We start from the raw sequence: 20,924 nt of genomic DNA on the forward strand, positions 1-20,924 counted from the left end.
ACTACTCAGTCTGTATATTTTGCTTATTTTTTTCATAGTTCCACGCAACTTATTCCTGTTTTCTCGACTGATCTGTGTTCAGTTATTCAAGGCCTATCCACTGTGCCAACTGATAACTAAATCTGAGGGGGGGTGCGATGGGGAGGTTCCCTTGTGAGACACGTCATCAAACGATGATAAAGGCGAAGGGCGGACACACGGCATATTAACGTCCACTACTAGGTGTGCGGGTGCTTTTGGCCAGATAGTGTAGCAGACAGAGGCAGAGGCAGAGTGGGGGCGGCCTCGGGGGCGGCGTGCGCAGGACGCAGGGCAGGGCAGGCAGGGAGGGGCGGGGCGCGGGGGCGGCGGCGGCGGCGGTGCTGGCGGCGGCGTCGGCCGCGCGGCGCTCAGAGGCGCGATGTGGCGCCTGCCCGCCGACGACCTGTTGAGCGGACGCAGGAAGCTCGTCTACCACGGCGCCGCCGCGCAGCTGCACGCCTGCCTCCGCATACGTGAGTCCGCGCCCGGCTCTGTGCGCGCGCCTTCCTAGACGACGCCACCCGTTTCTCCAACGAGTTTCCTGTGCCAGCTGTCTTTCTCGTGCCCACAGACCTGTCCCTCTTTTGTACGGCATCGCTCTTTGGTAGCGTTTCGACGTTACAGTTAGCAGCTCAGATCAAGGAGGGAAGTCGTGTGCGCAATGTGTGTGAATCGTGTAAACTTTCCTCTCTGTGTTACCGTATTTCGACAGTTTGGGTATCGTATTTTCTGTACCCTAAACGAGTGTGGAAAACCGTCTACAAACCAGATTCTGGGCGAATTTCGTGTAGCGAGTGTCTTTCTCCTTTCCTTTCTCTCCTGCTGCACGTCTCTGTCTTCCCTAGCGTAAATTCCGCCGTACGAAGTCCTAGCTTTTCGTGCTTTCTCGAATTTTTTAAGTTAGCACCGTTTTGAAATTAAAAAAAAAGACGTGCTAAGATATCTCAATAATTTTATTTTTACATGAAAGCCTGTATCTTAATCTACTTTTCTACATAATGTCCGTCAATATTGAGGCACTTGTCATAACGTTGTACCAGTTTTTGAATACCCTCCTCATAGAAGTCTGCCGCCTGACTTGTTAACCACTGCATCACCACTGTTTTGACTTCGTCATCGTCTTGAAGACGCTGACCGCCCAAGTGTTTCTTCAAGTGCAGGAACGGATGGTAGTCACTGGGCGCAAGATCGGGGCTAGAAATCTACTCTGTAGGAATCAGCATGGGTTTCGAAAAAGACGGTCGTGTGAAACCCAGCTCGCGCTATTCGTCCACGAGACTAAGAGGGCCATAGACACGGGTTCACAGGTAGATGCCGTGTTTCTTGACTTCCGCAAGGCGTTCGATACAGTTCCCCACAGTCGTTTAATGAACAAGTAAGAGCATATGGACTATCAGACCAATTGTGTGATGGGATTGAAGAGTTCTTAGATAACAGAACGCAGCATGTCATTCTCAATGGAGAGAAGTCTTCCGAAGTAAGAGTGATTTCAGGTGTGTCGCAGGGGAGTGTCGTAGGACCGTTGCTATATACATAAATGACCTTGTGGATAACATCGGAAGTTCACTGAGGCTTTTTGCGGATGATGCTGTAGTATATCGAGAGGTTATAACAATGGAAAATTGTACTGTAATGCAGGAGGATCTGCAGCGAATTGGCGCATGGTGCAGGGAATGGCAATTCAATCTCAATGTAGACAAGTGTAATGTGCTGCGAATACATAGAAAGATAGTTCCCTTATCATTTAGCTACAAAATAGCAGGTCAGCAACTGGAAGCAGTTAATTCCATAAATTATCTGGGAGTACGGATTAGGAGTGATTTAAAATGGAATGATCATATAAAGTTGATCGTCGGTAAAGCAGATGCCAGACTGAGATTCATTGGAAGAATCCTAAAGAAATGCAATCCGAAAACAAAGGAAGTAGGTTACTGTACGCTTGTTCGCCCACTGCTTGAATACTGCTCAGCAGCGAGGGATCCGTACCAGATAAGGTTGATAGAAGAGATAGAGAAGTTCCAACGTAGAGCAGCGCGGTTCGTTACAAGATCATTTAGTAATCGCGAAAGCGTTACCGAGATGACAGATAAACTCCAGTGGAAGACTCTGCAGGAGAGACGCTCAGTAGCTCGGTACGGGCTTTTGTTGAAGTTTCGAGAACATGCCTTCACCGAGGAGTCAAGCAGTACATTGCTCCGTCTTACGTATATCTCGCGAAGAGACCGTGAGGATAAAATCAGAGAGATTAGAGCCCACGCAGAGGCATACCGACAATCCTTCTTTCCACGAATAATACGAGACTGGAATAGAAGGGAGAACCGATAGAGGTACCCAGGGTACCCAACGCCACACACCGTCAGGTGGCTTGCGGAGTATGGATGTAGATGTAGATGTAGATGTAGATGATCTAGAGTTTCCCATCGAAAAGATGTGATGAGATCTTTGGCCTGATTCGCCACACACGGACGGGCATTGTCTTGCAGCAAAACAACGCCCTTGCTCAAATCCCGTGGACTGTTGCTTTGATTCTGGTGTGACGTAGGCCACCCGTGTTTCATCGCCCGTAACAATTTGGCTTAAGAAATCATCACCGTCGTTGTGGTACCGCTCAAGGAAAGACAATGCACTGTCTAAACGTTTGATTTTGTGCACATCCGTCAATATTTTCGGTACCCAACGTGCGCACAATTTTCGGTAATTCAAGTGCTCCGTCACAATGTCATACAAAACACCACGAGAAACATTAGGAAAGTCATCCCGCAAGGAGGAAATCGTAAAGCGTCTGTTTTCTGTCACCTTATTGTCCACTTCCTCCACCAAACTTTCATTAGCGACAGAAGGGCGCCCACTCCGTTGTTCATCGTGCACATTTGTGCGGCCATCTTTAAATTCTCTCACCCACTTTCTTACCATTCCATCACTCATAATGTTTTCTTCGTAAACTGCACTGATCTCATGATGAATATCGATCGCTTTTACGCCTTTAGCACTAAGAAATCTTATAACAGCCCGTACTTCACAGTCGGCGGGACTCACGATTATCGGAGGCATCTTAAACACTCAGTACACAACGTAAACAAGGAAGAATCAGACTGTAATTGCGTCAGCGCGTAGATTAAGGTACAGGCTTTCATGTAAAAATAAAATTATTGAGATATCTTAGCACGTCTTTTTTTAATGTCAAAACGGTACTTCCTTAAGAAACACGCCTCGTGTTTTAACTTTGTGGTTGGACGCCCTGCCTGTCACAGCACTGATCAGTTAACATATGGAGGGAGCTCGTACGCGCCACCTGCTGTAAATCGAGTGTTGTGCTATTTCGATGGGCTGTTCGTCGCATTTTTATGATACGAAGATTGGAGATCAGCTCAGCATTTGCGTAAATGAGCGCGGGAAACGGCCTAAAAACCGTGATCGGACTCGTCGGTGCATCGGGGCGACGCCATGTGTATTCGATCCGTGTCTGGCTCACCTGCCTCTCACGCTAGCGCATTACGCGGTAAGCTGCATGTGCAGCTCAATTTTTTTTTTGCGTAAAACATCTGTCTCATCCCAAGTTCACTGTCTTGTAAGGATCCGCCGTTTTCACGATATGCCACTATTTTTTATTTTTTTATATTTTTATTTATTTTTTTATTTTTTTTATTTTTTATTTTTTTTTTTTTTTGCATCCCCCTTGAGCGGTCGTCAAAGGAACCTAAGGGAGAGAAGTGGCTCACGCTTCCTGTCCGTCAACCGTGCTAGCGCCGTTCTGCTGTGTGTTGTCGTACAAGCGCTCACCCAAATGAGCGTACTGAAGCACCTACAGTGCAGCAGACCAATAGTCCACAGTCAGCGCCTGGTCCACCTCCCTGTCTCGTCGGTTAAAGCGCTGGCGTTAACCTAACACCCACATCATTTTTTTAACGTCGATACGTCTTACCATTAAACTCATGGTCTTCCCGAAAAGCGGCTTGCCACGCATAAAGCGGTTCCATTCGTGTACGTGTGCCTAGTCGTTAGTTCTAAGCTACTCTTTGTTACATTTTCGTGGCCGTTCGTGGGATACAGTAAAAAAACGAGTAGCGCCTCACTGTCGTAGCTAACATACTGTGTACATGCCTCACGTTGCCGAATGTGTTCATCGCTTGTGCAGTGTCGTGTTGTGCCTGTGGCCTGGCCAATGGTGGAAGAGAAAGGAGCTAATGGAGGTATAGCCGAGTGGTGGAACAGTGACTACCCCTTTCTAATACCACCAAGGGGAGCTAATTGTCCCCAGCCGACAGGTGGGTCACTAGTATCAGGTCTTGTGCCCTCAAGTTAAGGCAGATCGCTTGTCGATGAGGGGTTTAATGTAGGATATTTTTTTTTCACTACTAGTATTCGAGGCGGCTTTCTTCGGCTAAGGAGGTGACTGTCTCGTTTGTAATACGGGGTGGACAAAAACAATCTGATAATAAGGTCGTAGCAGAGGAGGAGAAAGCATTTCGAATCGGCCAAGTTTCAGAGACAGTGCACCCTTGGGGAGCTACAACCACAAACGACAGCCAGACTGCGACGATCGCGCGGGACCTTGTCCTAGTTAAGTGCGTGTGGCTCGCATTGCGGTTTCGTCCGAATAAGCTGCTGGTGCGTTATGCTGCGTCTGCTGTGCCCCACCGCACTTGTTACGGAGTGCTTCACCCAGCAAACGTGGCAGAAAAATGGTCCAAATGGCTCTGAGCACTATGGGACTTAACTTCTGAGGTCATCAGTCCCCTAGAACTTAGAACTGCTTAACCCTAACTAACCTAAGGACACCACACACATCCATGCCCGAGGCAGGATTCGAACCTGCGACCGTAGCGGTCACGCGGTTCCAGACTGTAGCGCCTCGAACCGCTCGGCCACTCCGGCCGGCAAACGCGGCAGAAAATTCACGTCTAACGTACTTAGCCGATGGTTAGTAATTTAAACTCTGTACGATTGTGACTGTTCAGCTGAAGCCAGATATCTAGCTAATTTAATTAAAAGCCGCGCTGTGCAGCATTTATTATCTGGGACAAGTTAGTTTAAAATTCACACACTTCCACGCGGCGTGTGGTGGTTGTTTTACGACCGTAGTTACACAACGGTGCGTTTCCGACCTATGATTGTGTTGAAAACTTCGCTCGATTCTAGTTCCCCTACCCTATTTTGACCTTATTATCAGCTTGATTTTCTCCATCCCGTACGTACACACAGCTGGAGTGAGGCGGAGCTCTCTGTTGTCGTAAGACCGCGGAACTAAAACCATTAATCACGTGTTCATATGGTTTAGGAAACGAAGTTCACGTAATACTTTCTTATCTGATCGTTTCATCACATTACGTTCAGCCCTAATGATACAAATCGAGAGGACTAAACTATGTTCCAGCGCTGCTACTTATGATCTCCGCTTTCCCTCTGCGTCATTATCAACTGTACACACACCATTTTACTCACATTCAACACGTACATCGTCAATGAAGGCTCGAGGTAACTTACTCATACTTCGATGAGAAAAAGGATGCCAGTACCAACGAATAAAAAAAATTTCAAGTGTCTCTTATTATATCACCTACTTACACAGAGAAAAATTTCAGGTGCTGCTTCCCTATTTCTGTCTTTTCTGTATAACATTGATGGATTCGTTGTTACTGTGAGCCTTCGTGTACGAAGAGTTGGTGTCATTTTCTTGGAATTTTTCTTACGATATTAATCAAAATTTTTTTCTACATCTGGTCTACGCAACCAAACTTAGTAGTGTGTCACTCCTACTGCAATTTATTTTTAGCGTACGGAGAATCTCAGTCTTCCGTCTGTAAATTGCGTCACTATTAGTATTTACGGTACTTTCATGTTTCTGGCGACAGTATTTATTCGGGAAACGGGAAACTAGTATTCACGCAGATAAATGCGACAACCATCTCAAAGAACCACTCAGGCTCTCAGGCATCCAAAGTCCCACTCATTTGCTAGATTACCAGATTTGACTTCGATTTTGAAAAGTAACATTTCAATCATTCGTCTAAATGAATTTCAAAAATACTGAAGCGGAACTAGTTATCAGAGCCATATTTCATTAAAACCCTACAAAAACCACTAAAAGTCGTCTCCCCACTGGACGGCAACAACTGATCTGAATCACAATAAGCCATCCTGTGTGTAGTAAGAACAGAGGACTACTTGAGTTTAGTTCAATCTGTCGGCTACTTTCGTTGAAGCATTTACCACACCCGTATATTGCAATGAGAAAGCAAATTAGGGTTAAAAAAAAAAGCAGACAGAGAAAGAAAATTATGTGAATTTCAGTGTACGATTTTCAGTAGCAACTAAAGTGCCTGAGCTCTTAAAATCTGGGAGTTAGATTTAAAGTTCCTTGAGGCGATTCTCAGGCTTCAGTTTGTTTAACAGTAATTACGAAATTATTTCCATCGTATTCTGACTTGTGTACTGCTTCCTCGTACTGGTTACCCTGATAGGCTGTAACAAACAAAAATACAACAATCCACAACCCTCCATTCCTGTTTCTAATAGAGAGGCAGCGATTTCGGTTGAAAACATACGTGTCTATAAAAAGCATGACGCAGTGTTAGAATCAACAACATTTGTGGCACTGTAGGAAGAGAATTGCACCAGCGGCGATGATCGCCCTTTCATATAATTAATACATCAGTTCTTATAGACAATAGTTGCATTTATGACGTCAGATAGGACTGTTATACCGAACGTAGGACAGGTTTGTGCAATTAAACTTTCTGTTAAGTGTCAAGACAGCACACACGTGAATTCTGAGTCAAGCGTGCGAGATGTAACATAATTAATCTTATCCGAACTTACGTGAGAACAACGAAAAAATGTGAACAAAAAGCTGGCTTTCCCTTGTGTGAGTTTTTACATACGGAGAAGTATATCTGGAAGTCATTGAGCCGGACTGCCTCGTGTCTCTGATCTTAGACACCATACATTGCCCGATATTAGTTTTTACCGATTCATGAACAATCCAGTGTGTATATCAGTTCGATACACATGCGCAGCAGAATGTCGTACCACGAGGCTAGTATCACGCGCTTAACCTAGCTTGTCCATCGACCTTCCCAAATTTTTTTTTCAAGTCTTGTTAAACGGTATGCGAACAGTCATTTTTCCCGGTCCTACTGAAACCGCATAGCAATGTGTCTCAACCGAAGTCCACATCGTGATCGGTACTTTCCCTCTTTTATCTTACTTTCTCTAGGTTTAACGTTTTGGTAATAGATCAAACGGTTACAGGAAGCCAATACGCCAAAACAACGTATGCAGTGGCTTTCCGTTCAATATACTTTAACATTTTTTTCTAGTCACTACCTTACATCCCTCCTTTGTTACACATTTACTACAACGTACGGTTACTTCTCAATTGCTGGAGAAGAAGAATCAAGTTAATGCACGATTATTTCAAACAAGGTGTGGTATTCCGTGAAGACAATTGGAAGACAATTAATGTTCTCGTTTTTCCTCTTTGAGTAAATAACTTTCTTGGCCGTATATGGTGTTATCCAGACGGAAATGAAGTTATTCAGAAATGATATATTTATATCACAATATGGTAGTACAATTGAAGAGAAGAATTTTCCACTTATGCCGTCATAAATAATTATTTATGAAGCCAAGAGTTTGCGATTGTAGGTTTTACCTATTACTTATAAGATATTCAGTCTAGTAGGCAAAAGTAGTGTAGCTTCTGTGAATTATTGCCTCAAATAAAAAAAATGTTCTGTTGTTATCTCCCTGCCTTATATCACATTCACGGTTTTATCGTATTATGGTCTTTATGCAAGTATCTTCCGGTGGTATACAGTCACTTATAAAATAGTTTGGTTTTTCTGTGGAAATCGCACTTCTTTTAACAAATTGTTATGATGGAGCAGAACTACTACGTAAATTGAAAACGTTTCATTATTTCTTATCAACGGTTCTAAAAACATCCTACAACTTAAGAAAATATTGTTTATATCCCTTGCTGTTGAGCTGACACATTCTCAATCATAGTTATTCCGTAGTATAAGTATTTGGTAAGATCGGACTATTGGCAAAGAGCATTGCACCAGACAAAATTTTTCGTCAGTTACCTAAATCAAAATTACTTGAATATCTTAAAAAATGTCACTGTAGATTACCTTACCATGGCTTTTGTCTTAATTGGCTTCTGTGGCAAAAGATGACATCAACGGACGCTGCCTTTTTCTCTTTCTTCCTCTCGAACGTGTAGTTTCAATAAATCGAAAAACGTTAGCCAAAGCTAGTATCAGCTAGCAGAACATCGCTATATTTGTAGTACGTTGCAAATGTATTGTCTGAGTTTCCAGGCATATTATCGCGTAATGTATGCATCGGTGTTAATGAGCAGGTACGAATATCTGATAAACGAACATCGTTTGTGTTTTGCAGATTTGATTTGGTTTGATTTACTTTATTGCTCATTTAGAGGCCTGTTGCCTTTCATTTTATAACAGGTCGTTCAGTTTTTCATGTAGATTACAAACATATTTCATATCACAAACAACAATTGTTTTTCAGCCGGCCGAAGTGGCCGTGCGGTTCTAGGCGCTCAGCCTGGAACAGCGAGACCGCTACGGTCGCAGGTTCGAATCCTGCCTCGGGCATGGATGTGTGTGATGTCCTTAGGTTAGTTAGGTTTATCTAGTTCTACGTTCTAGGGGACGAATGACCTCAGAAGTTGAGTCCCATAGTGCTCAGAGCCATTTTTGAACCATTTTTTTGCAGCAAATACAATGGAAGTAATAATAAATTAAAATACATTAGAAATTGAAAAAACGCAAAGAATATTCAATTTTGCAGAAGACGTTGTTAAACGCTTTACTACATTTATATGTGTAAGGGTATTAAGAATTACTGTACTTTGCAGTGGGGTGCCAACAGTTATTAACTCCTCCGTGGTTTTTCCTAGAGCCTATATGTAGTCGTCACAATAGTTTCTGCAGTTTTAGGAACCTTGTTTTGGTTTTTTTCATAACTTCTAGAAACATTTGCAATTAAATGCAAGTGTTTCACTGATATCTTTATATTCAGAAGAGACTCAAAACTGCTTATTGGTTCTTTAGAAAAGACAGGCCACAGTTTGTCTCTTAATGATAAACATTTGCTGTTAATAATACCCAGACAAATTTTAGGAGTTTATTATTTGCCTCGCCGTTAATCGGACGCGGTGGATTCAATCCTCTCTCTAGCCACCGTATTTTAGATTCATGTACAGAAGGAGCATTGCTCAAAAACCAGTCTTGCCAACCAGTTTTACATTTCCCGTGATATCATTAAACCGTTCGGATTTTGAAATGATTCCTCGAATAAGGGCAAAACCCGCTACCAATGATGTCATTCGGTTAATCGAAGCTGGTGCTTCGTTGCTTTCCATGTATGTCGATAGAACGCTAAACTTTTTATCTTTCTCGCTTATTTCTGATCGAAGTTTCTCAAAACAATTTCAGGAGTGGTATTCTTAATCAATCCTGAAACGAAGTACTAAATTCGATGCCACACGCTGTCTGTGTTGTTGCGGTCTCCAGTGCAGCCCTCTTACGTCAGTCCATCCAGTGACTCCTCTCCTGCGGCAGCCTGCAACCACTGGCGCCTGCTAATGGCGGTCAAGCCTTAATCTGCCTCTACTACTTTTGACCCATTTCCCAACTGACGCTTCCTTAATTGCCCGGGATGTATCCTATCAACCGATCCCTTCCTTTAATCAAGTTGTGTCTCAAATTTCTTTTCTTCAAAATTCGATTGAGTACCTCCTCCTTAGCCATCTAACCTTCAGCATACACTTCTGCAGCTCCAAGTTCTAAGGCTTCTCTTCTCTTCTTGTCTGAACTGTTTATCGTCCACGTTCACTTCCGTACAAGTACACACTCCAGGTAAATATGGTAAGAAGAGATTTCCTAATATCTGTACTTTTCTCGTTATTACCAATTACATTTTGTGTCCTTTTTGTTTTGGCGATAGTGAATTATTTTGCTGCCCAAATAACGGAACTCGTCTACTGCCCAATCAAATGTATCAGCATCACCTGATTTAATTCGACTACATTCCATTACCCTTGTTTCAATGTTGTTAGTATTCGTTTTGTAGCGTCTTTTTAAGGCACTGTTCTTTCCCTTCCAATCATCTCCCAAGTCCTTGGCCGTCTCTGACAGAACTGCAATGTCATCAGCAAATCACAAACTCTTTATTTCTTATCCATGAAATTTAATTTCGTTTCAAAATATCTCCTCGGTTTTCATTACTGCTTGCTCAAAGTACAGACTGAATAACGTCATAGATAAAACACAAACCAACCTGATTCATGTCCTACGTGCCTTATAATTCCAGTCTGGTTTCTATAGACATTGGAGATAACCTTCGGTCCCTGTATTTTGTTCCCGCTACCTTCAGAATAATTACAAATACGTGCTCACATTTTGTACAAGTATGGGATCGGGTTCAGTAATAATAAGTTTTCGAAGAAGATTTACGTAGTATTTACAGCTCTTGCACTGTATTTCTGGCCGATACGTACAACATGTTTACGGAAGTATGTAAGTAGAATGTCATTTTACGTAATAAATGCTAAGTCATATTTTAGAAACAAGTACAAAGCTTATTTTCGCAATTTATGTCGTTCCAGTAATTTCAGCCCCCTTTTCCATTTCAGCTTACTTTAATTCTCCTTTCGTTTTTAATAATATGATGGCATAACGTCGTTTATTATCATAGTTAGTTGATATTATTTCAAAAGTGTTGTTATTAGCTTATGATGTTTCTGCTTCAGTCACCATTAGGCTTTCTGCTAGAAATGAACTTCTTGTGAGCTGGCCGGCCGCTGTAACCGAGCGGTTCTGGGCGCTTCATTTGAACCAAATCTTGTGAGCTGTCACAAAATACATTCTAGAAGACCGCTGTTAGATCACTGACATTATATATACGTAAATTCCCATTTTGGTGGAGTTTGTTGCTCTCTACGTTTTTACCAGTCGATTGACGCATGTCCTGGTCTAGGTGGCTATATCTCTTGAGTTTACTCAGAAATGGAGTCAGTCCGTAATAAGCCTGTAATAAGCGTGAGTCGGCTAAAAGTTAAGTTTCTTGAAGGTGGAATTGATTGCCTTTATTTACCAATATTGTAATCACTGTGAAGACTGCGATCCTGTGCTACTAAGGCTAGTACTGCGTCGGTAATGACGTCCATGTCGACAAGGAGCTACATTTTTAAAAGGAAGAAAAACGTATTTCGTCGCAAACACTCCGAAACAAAGAACCCATGAAGGTAGCACGCGAGAGCTTCATTTCTGGACCGGAAGAACCACGAGAAAAGGAAAATCAGATTACTGTGCTGTCGGAGAGCCGACAAAAGACGGCGGTTCCTTTGCTCTGGGTATTCCCAACGGACGGCAAACTACTTCGCGAAACCACAGCAGTCGGGCAGTCGGCGTCACGCAATAATCACGCGTTGCGAGCGGGCTTCGGCGATCCTAAGGCGGCGACATCAAAGGGTGATTTGGAAAAAAAAACTGAATTTGGTAGTTTCGCTATTACGTGTGTGTGTAAGTGTGTGTGTGTGTGTGTGTGTGTGTGTGTGTGTGTGTGTGTGTGTGTTTAATTCTGCCGCCAACGTTCTGACAAACACGAAAACATTCTCTTACTACACGGCTATTTTACGAATTTGCTTTTTCACTGGACCGATGAAAGATATTAAGAATTGGAATAGCGACAGACAGCTGGTAGGAAACGCATTTTGGTTAATTCGCAGCAACAAATTCGAAAATGAGTTGCAGGACTAGTTTCTTTCGTCACTGTACACCGTGAATAATGTCGCGTTCCACCAATCAGAGGTGAGCTAGTGCTGAAGAGCCTGCCTACAAATGAAGAGGCCGCGGGGTCGAATCTCGGTCAGTCGACAGATTTTGTTCAGTCTTCACTTTATCCTAGCCTTCACCCCTCACTGGTAACGACACGTGGTTTTGACTCGTCGTTAAACTGTGGGTCGCCTTTCCGCGGGTGCATACGTAACACGCAAGTCGCCGAAGTGGCGTTCAGTACAGAGACGTGCACCAAGCCATGGAGCCAGGTTCCAGCCAGAGGATTCAGAGATGACGATATCGTGGAGGAGGATGGAGGAGGATATTAGTGTTTAACGTCCCGTCGACAACGAGATCATTAGAGACGGAGCGCAAGCTCGGGTGAGGGAAGGATGGGGAAGGAAATCGGCCGTGCCCTTTCAAAGGAACCATCCCGGCATTTGCCTGAAGCGATTTAGGGAAATCACAGAAAACCCAAATCAGGACGGTATTCAACCGTCATCCTCCCGAATGCGAGTCCAGTGTGCTAACCACTGCGCCACCTCGCTCGGTGACGATATCGTGCAGTACCCTGGTATAACTGGGCTATGAGCACTATGGGACTCAACATCTGAGGTCATCAGCTATTTTTTGAAAAGTGAAGTTGATACCGATATCTCTGTAATTAATATAGCTATGAAAAAAGACTATACGACATTAGTAGGGATTTTTTCACAGTTCGTTTGGCTGGAAACAGAACCATATAAGAAACGGATCAGGAAACAGGTGAACAGCTTAGCTAAATCAGTATGTACATATGGGAGAATTAATTCAGTTTGATCACGTCAAAATGGTTCAAATGGCTCTAAGCGCTGAGATCATTAGTCCCCTAAACTTAAAACTACTTAAACCTAACTAACCTAAGGAGATCACACACATCCATGCCCGAGGCAGGATTCTAAACTGCGACCGTAACAGCGGAGTGGTTCCGGACTGAAGTGCCTAGAACCGCTCGGCCGCACTGATCACGTCACCTAACTTTTTTATATCACTCGCCTATTAAAAAGGCTGACCTATTTTATATAGCGTGGCGTAGAGTCCTAACAGTATTAGTACGTGGAGTGGAAATTATTGTAACTTACTAATGAATTTATGAATTAAAATGAAAATTTTGGAAGATTAGTCTCAAATGTGATAATTACGAGGCCGAATATTAACGTAGGTGCACAGTTTCAGTCAGTTAGTATTTAGAATAATTTCAACTTGTCAATTAACGTAATTCTCTATTAGTTCAGTGAAAAGTTACACTGCGAACACCTCGTGTGTTACATCATTGCAATCTTCATTTGCCTAAAACCCGTTTGTCCTGTTTCAACCGATTACTTGATATTAGTGGCGATAGAAAACTGCTGAGTTTCCCGCCGGGTGGCAGCGTTAAGACAAGGCGACGATTTGACGAGTATCACACGAGTATGACACTCGCCGGCGCCTTAACGCTGCCATCCGGCTGGAAAACCGAGAGCTTTTCATCAGTAGTGTACGCCGGGAAGGTGTACATTCAAATATTAGCGGTGTTTATGTGCCGCAGGGCAGCAAGTACTCGCCTGTAACCGACCAATCGCCCGAATCTGGACAAGGAGCGTTTTCGTCTGCTGCTATCTGTACTGGCTGCAGCGACTTGGGTGGGGCAGGCAGCCGCCTCTGGCAACGAGCGGTTTGGGACAGCAGTAGGTGTGCACGCCTTGTGCGGTGGTCGCAGAGAGGGCCACCTGCGACCTTCCCAGCCGTGGCCACAGGTGGGAAGACCACACCTGGAGGAGGTGACTAGGCACGCGGTTGCCTTCTGACACACGGGCCCCGCCACCGCTGCGGTCTGCGCCCACTGGTTTTTCCCCACGCTTCTTGGCACCCCACTCAGTAACTACGTGCTTCTGATCTCGTGGTAGTCTATAGTGGAGGAAACGTACCTAGCAAGTTTAGAAGGTAGTAAAATTACGATTCACCGCCCCATCGACTAAGGTCAGGTACGATGCACGCGCTCGGACTGGGGAAGGGTAGGAAAGCAAGTCAGCCCTTTCTTTCTTTCTTTTGCTTGTGCCTTGTTTCCCGTGGATACGCAGGGTCGGCATGGTTAATCGGATGTGGCAACGTTAGTGGAAGGGGTGGCCGGATGCCCTTCCTACCGCCGCCCCGTACCCCCCGGGACGGAATTAGTTACCCCAACTGTGTGCAACTAGTGTAATCCATGGAATAGTGCGAAAGTGTTCAGATGTCTGCGAGCCGTGTAACTGAGGCGGGACGTGGGGACCAGCCCGGTATTCACCTAGGGGGATGTGGAAAACCGCCTAAAAACCACATCGAGGCTGGCCGGCACACCGGCCGTCGTCGTTGACCCGCCGGGCAATTCGATCCGGGGCCGGCGCTCCTAACCGAGTCCAGGAAGCAGCGCGTTAGCGCTCTCTGCTAACCTGGCGGTTAAGTCAGCCCTGACTTTATCAGGAATCATCCCGGCATTCGCCTTACACGAGTTGGGGAAATCACAGAAAATCTAAACGTGGATGGCCAGGCAGGGATTTGAGCTGCCGTCCTACCGAATAAGAGTTCAATGACTTGCCAACCTGCCGAACGAGGACCAATATTGTTATGAACAGCTCGCTTGTTGAAGAGTCATAAACCGGACAAAAAAATTAGTCACTGCAGGAGACACTGCGTGGCCTCAAGTCGTTGAAGAAGAGAGCCACTAGTTTCCCACAGTATGTCATAAACCGTTGGAGCCACTCATTGATGATTAGTCCCCGTAGAGGTGCCAAATTGCGGAGATGCTGGTTGCTGTGACTCACCCACTGCTCCATATAACCCCAGACAACTTCTGTGGCATTAAGATCGGGTGATTTAGGGCAAACTTCTGAGGTGCTGTAGAGTCCTCGAGTGTTGCTCAAAACAGGAACGCACGACTGCAGCCCTATCAACGCGGCGACTGCAGCATCTCCAGCCTACTCATCGCGAAGATGTACAAGGAAGAACAACACCTGTTCACCGAGAATGTTGAAATAAACATCCCAATTCCTGTTCAAGGTTCAAAATTGTTCAAATGGCTCTAAGCGCTATGGAACTTAACATCTGAGGTCATCAGTCCCCTAGACTTAGAACTACTTAAACCTAACTAACCTAAGGACATCACACACATCCATGCCCGAGGCAGGATTCGAACCTGCGACCGTAGCAGCAGCGCGGTTCCGGACTGAAGCGCCTAGAACCACTCGGTCTCAGCGGTCGGCCCTGTTCAAGGAAACCTCAATGACTGAGCCCAAGTCATGAAAAAAAAGCCGTCTGTGTGTTCGATGCGTCGTACCATTTGAGGAAAACAGGCAGAATTGCGTCTCGCCGGATCCCTCCACTTACTTACTGTCAACTTTATTTGTTTCTCGGCCCATTGAAGACGTACAGCTCTTTGTCTCGCTGTGAACAATGACCTTGCGCGATATACTAGAATATGTACTGCACACACTTGGCTTCGCAATGTTCCCACGGAAACTGGTCGAGATGGGCCTGCGTTCACTGAAAGCAGAAATTCCTGTTTGGTTTCAGACCGTTTGTCACTGACACTCGTCGGTTAGGACCTTTTTAAGTCCCTGGTTTTACGCTAAGTTACACGGCTGCGAGTGGTACTTGTAGCCACGTTGGACAGTCCGCGCTGATTCCCCGACAAATCAGAAACTTCATTCAGTCTGTGGTCCTTTCTGGCGTCTCGTCCACCCACCTTACCGCCCACGCGCCACTCCACTGCCGTGGCTTCCACGCCAGCAGTGGTGCGACGCTTTATCGCCTGCTAACAGCTACACACCACCCATAGCGTTCCAAAGCGACCAGTCTTCTGTTTTAGGTGCGTGACTGATATTTAGTTCGGAGACCTTAGTACATGGTTGGTAACCGAGGACGCTGACTTAGCTTTGTGCGATTTCCCTATCCTGCTATTCGCAGATAAGCAGTTTGAGGGTGGTTCAAAAGGCACTGAACCGATCATATGTCAATACAAATCCTTTACGACTGAAGCGGAAATAAATTTTCATATTACAGACAGTATTGCGGTCGCTACATTCGAGTGCAGATGTCACCATATATTTTAACAGAGCCCACAACAGATTGCTTCGCACATCCACGCTCAGTGTGACAGCTGGTGGTTAGCAATGAGCTTAAGACAACTAAACGCATTCCCTTTCTCACTGTATTCTTTTTTATTTGTTCAACTGTTGCCACCCTTTCTTGATTACGCCACCTGATCTGCTTGCGTGTTAGACGTAGTCTTATGAAGATGACCTTCGTGAGTACGTGCAGAGTTCTCGGTGTATGTTTGATGACGCCGAGAGAAGGGAGAGGGTGAAAGGCAGTGTCAACACACTCCGTATCGCTCTCGAATAGCAGCAAAGCGGCCACCCACCTTAATGTTCCCATGTGGTGGACGAATCAACTGCGTCGCTTGCCTCCGTCCTCTAGATAGATTTGCAGTTTAACTGCAGACTTCCCTGTCAAGTCTACTGATGTCGCGTATTCAGTTCTCCTGCCCTTTATAATATCAATCTACTCCCAGTGGAAGAAAAGACTTTCTCTTCAGATGTGTCTATTATATTAACGTAGAATATTTTATCCTGTCTTGCTGAAGATGTTTCATTGATTGAAAAGCACTGATGGTTTTGAGTATAGCGGAGGCTCGTTCAGTTGTTATGCAAATGAAAAAGCTCATCGAACACACTCTCCTTATTCACTGAAACGATCGAATGCATTTGGTAGGTAATCGATCTTTTTATGCAAGAAGCCGAGAAATCAAGTTATGAAAGTCAACGATTTTTTCTTTCTATGAGATTAAATAGTAACACACTAAATCGCAGTTTATTGCGCTCCTGCTGTCGGTGAGCGGCTTCGATTATCACAACTATCGGCGGAACTGTTGTTGTAGTACACAGCTACTCCGATTACCAGTTACTCATGTGATTTGCGTGAAATTAATTTAGGTATAATGACGGTTATTGTAAACGAGATTGGTCACCACCAGTACAAAGAAACTGAACTGTGAGTCAGACTGTTATTCTTTATTTTTATGTAAAGTATAAATCGCTGAATTTCTATTGTCATTTTTTTTACTTATACTATTACAGAAGGTGAACTATATAACAATACATCTGTGTAGTCTGCACGTTTTAAAATCTAGTACGTTCCTCTCACATGTAAACTAGTAGGTCAGGTTGTCTACGTTGAATTGTTTTGAAGCAAGGGTTCCTGTATGCCTCCAGCCAAGTTTATTATCTGTTACATGGTGACAACAACACCTTTCTGCCCGCTGAACATTGTTGATAGCATTTTTTTACTTCTAGGATACTAGATGCCTACCTGCAAGCAGATCAGGTGGCGTTATCAAGAAAGGATGGCAACAGTTGAACAAATAAATAAAAAAGAATACAGTGAGAAAGGGAATGCGTTTAGTTGTCTTAAGCTCATTGCTAACCACCAGCTGAGACGTCACATTGAGCGTGTATGTGCGAAGCAATCTGTTGTGGGCTCTGTTAAAATATATGGTGACATCTGCACTCGAATGTAGCGACCGCAATACTGTCTGTAATACGAAAATTTATTTCCGCTTCAGTCGTAAAGGATTTTTATTAACATATGATCGGTTCAGTGCCTTTTGAACCACCCTCAAACTGCTTATCTGCGAATAGCATGCCAGTGTGAATTGCAATATCATAAAACTTAACGTCATGTAGTTCACATTAACGTACTATTCGTAGGTTAAGGCACTGAAACCCTTTATATACTAGTAAAAATCCTGTGCGATCGAGACTGAAATACATTTTTGCGTTAATAAAATACGCAATTACCAGGCACTATTCAAGAAAACCACGGTGAGATTGACTTAGAGCGTCTTGTGTGCAAATCAATACAATGAACATATGTTTAGGTGTATTTGTCTCGAGTGCAGCTCACATGAAGCTGCATCGTGGACGATAAACAGTAGGAATAAGAAGATAATAAAAGTTTTGGGATGTCTTGCTGCACGAGAATACTAAAGAGAAGAGGCAAGTCCGGATAACTAATGAAGAAGTATTTAACCGACTTGGGAAGAAAAGAAATTTTTGTTTTCGACATAGCTTGAGTAAAAGAATGGCTAGGTTGATAGAGAACAGTATGAGGCACCGAGAAATAATCGATTTGTTTATTGAGGGGAGTGTGAGGGATAAAAATTTTAGAGGAAGCCCAAGATTCGAATACAGAGAACAGGTCCTAATAGACGCTGGGTTCACTAGTTAAGCGAAGATGAACAAGGCTGCATAGGATGGAGTAGTACGGGAAGACGTGTCAATAAAGGGTTCGAGCTGAAGGCCATAGCGACAGATAATTACAGTTGTTTGTGCTGCGACAAACAGGAGTGTCGAGCTCGGTCTTCCCAATCGATCCTCGTAATTTCCCGTCGTCGTTTTTACGTGCAGGCTTACTACACTACGTACTGCATTTTCGGGCTATCGCCATTCGCCGGAGCAACCCATCCCCCTCCAGCGGCAGAAAGTCTGGCCAGCCGACTGTCTGCCGGCTTGAGAACGTCAGCCCGATTGCGCATTACTGGCATAGATCTGCCAAGTACACCTCATTTGGCGAGACAAGGTCCCCGAGAGAACTGTCAGCGCAGTTAGCGGTCTTCAACCGAAAAGCGTGCAATCCTACCGCGACACTGAAAGCTGTATCTAGAACTGCGCCAAACTCAGTTGTTAGCACAGAAACGTAAAAAAAATCGTTTTCGTGACTGGCCGTGGCAACTGCGCGAAAGTCGCGTCGAGCCAATTGTCACAGATCTTCTCCGATCGAACAAAAATACAGCGCTAAATAAAGGAATCTAACGCAAATGAAATGAAAAGACGGTTTACGTATCTTGTACAAATTTGTTACACATTCAGTTTTCAAAACTATGGTCGTTTCGTACAGAAGCCTCATTCAGTACTGTTCGATGATGCCATGTGTTTTCATTCTGGTGAAAAAGAATTAAGGAGTGTCGAACGAAAGGATTCTGTTAACTGAGTGACATTTGTTCCTTGGGTGACAACACGTTTATAGAGGAACATAGTGTGCAGTACCAGAACCGAGGGGCCGGCCGGAGTGGCCGTGCGGTTCTAGGAGCCACAGTCTGGAAACGCGCGACCGCTACGGTCGCAGGTTCTAATCCTACCTCGGGCATGGACGTGTGTGATGTCCTTAGGTTAGTTAGGTTTAAGTAGTTCTAAGTCTAGAGGACTGATGACCTCAGATGTCAAGTCCTATAGTGCTTAGAGCCATTTGAACCATTTTTTGGAGACCCCGAGAGAAATGAACGAATTAGAAAAAAAGCGGAAGGCAAGGATGTCAACCAGGTTCCATACTGTTCAACCTGTATAACGAAGAGCGAGGATGGAAATGAAAGAAAGGTTCAAGAGTGGAATTAAAATTCAACGTGGCTTTACCCTTCATTCAATCCCTGCGAATCCCTACATTTCAGCAGGATAATGAACGACCGCATGTTGCAGGTCCTGTACGGGCCTTTCTGGATACAGACAATGTTCGGCTGCTGCCCTGGCCAGCACATTCTCCAGATCTCTCACCAATTGAAAACGTCTGGTTAATGGTGGCCGAGCATCTGGCTCGTCACAATACGCCAGTCCCTACTCTTGATGAACTGTGGTATCGTGTTCAAGCTGCATGGGTAGCTGTACCTGCCCCCCCCCCCCTTCCCAACTCGGTTTGACTCAATGCCCAGGCGTATCAAGGCCGTTATTACGGCCAGAGGTGGTTTTTCTGGATACTGATTTCTCAGGATCTATGCAACAAAATTGCGTGAAAATGTAATCACATGTCAGTTCTAGTATAATATATTTGTCCAATGAATACCCGTTTATCATCTGCATTTCTTCTTGGTGCAGCAATTTTAATGGCCAGTAGTGTAAGTGAATAACCTGATAAGAAGAGAATCGAATCGTGTGAAGTGTGGTGTTATAAAAGAATGTTGCAAATTAAGTGGATGAGAAGGTACGAAATAAGGAGGTCCTCCGCAGACTCGGCAAAGAGTGTATGGAAACCACTGAGAAGAAGGAGGGAAAGTACGGTAGGACACGCGTTAAGACATAGGGAAAAACTTCAGAGGTACCAGATGGAGCTGTAGAGGGCAAAAACTGCAGCACAAGACAGAGACTGGAATACGTATTGCAAATACACTACTGGCCATTAAAATTGCTAAACCAAGAAGAAATGCAGATGATAAACGGGTATTAATTGGACAATATATTATACTAGAACTGACACGCGATTACATTTTCACACAATTTGGTTGCATAGATCCTGAGAAATCAGTACCCAGAACATCCACCTCTGACCGTAATAACGGCCTTGATGCGCCTGGGCATTGAGTCAGAGTTTGGACGGCGTGTACAGGTACAACTGCCCATTCAGCTTCAACACGATACCACAATTCATCAGGAGTAGTGACTGGCGTATTGTGACGAGCCAGTGGTTCGGCCACCATTGACCAGACGTTTTCAATTGGTGAGAGATCTGGAGAATGTGCTGGCCAGGGCAGCAGTCGAACATTTTCTGTATCCAGAAAGGGCCGTACAGGACATGCAACATGCGGTCGTGCATTATCCTGCTGAAATGTAGGGTTTCTCAGGGATCGAATGAAGGGTAGAGCCATGGGTCGTAACACATCCACTGTTCAAAGTGCCGTCATTGCGAACAAGAGGTGACCGAGACGTGTAACCAATGGCACCCCGTACAATCTCGCCGGGTGATACGCCACTACGGCGATGACGAATACACGCTTCCAATGTGCGTTCACCGCGATGTCGCCAAACACCGATGTGACCATCATGATGCTGTAAACAAAACCAGGATTCATCCGAAAAAATGACGTTTTGCCACTCGTGCACCCAGGTTCGTCGTTGAGTACATCATCGCAGGCGCTCCTGTCTGTGATGCAAAGTCAAGGGTAACCGCAGCCATGGTCTTCGAGCTGATAGGTCATGCTGCTGCAAACGCCGTCGAACTGTTCGTGCAGATGGTTGTTGTCTTGGAAACGTCCCCATCTGTCCACTCAGGGAT

At 44.6% G+C, this 20,924-nt stretch overlaps 1 protein-coding gene across 1 annotated transcript in view; it reads left to right on the plus strand.

The window, feature by feature from the left end:
- The first annotated feature begins 400 nt into the window (after positions 1–400).
- Positions 401–20,924, plus strand: part of LOC124803163 (transcriptional regulator ERG homolog) — an 81,404-nt gene continuing 60,880 nt past the window's right edge. Inside the window, exon 1 of the mRNA XM_047264344.1 lies at positions 401–494. Coding sequence (XP_047120300.1) covers positions 401–494 — 94 coding nt within the window. The remainder of the gene's footprint in view (positions 495–20,924) is intronic.

This window comes from Schistocerca piceifrons, chromosome 6 (genome assembly GCF_021461385.2).
Source record: "Schistocerca piceifrons isolate TAMUIC-IGC-003096 chromosome 6, iqSchPice1.1, whole genome shotgun sequence".
Lineage (NCBI taxonomy): Eukaryota > Metazoa > Arthropoda > Insecta > Orthoptera > Acrididae > Schistocerca > Schistocerca piceifrons.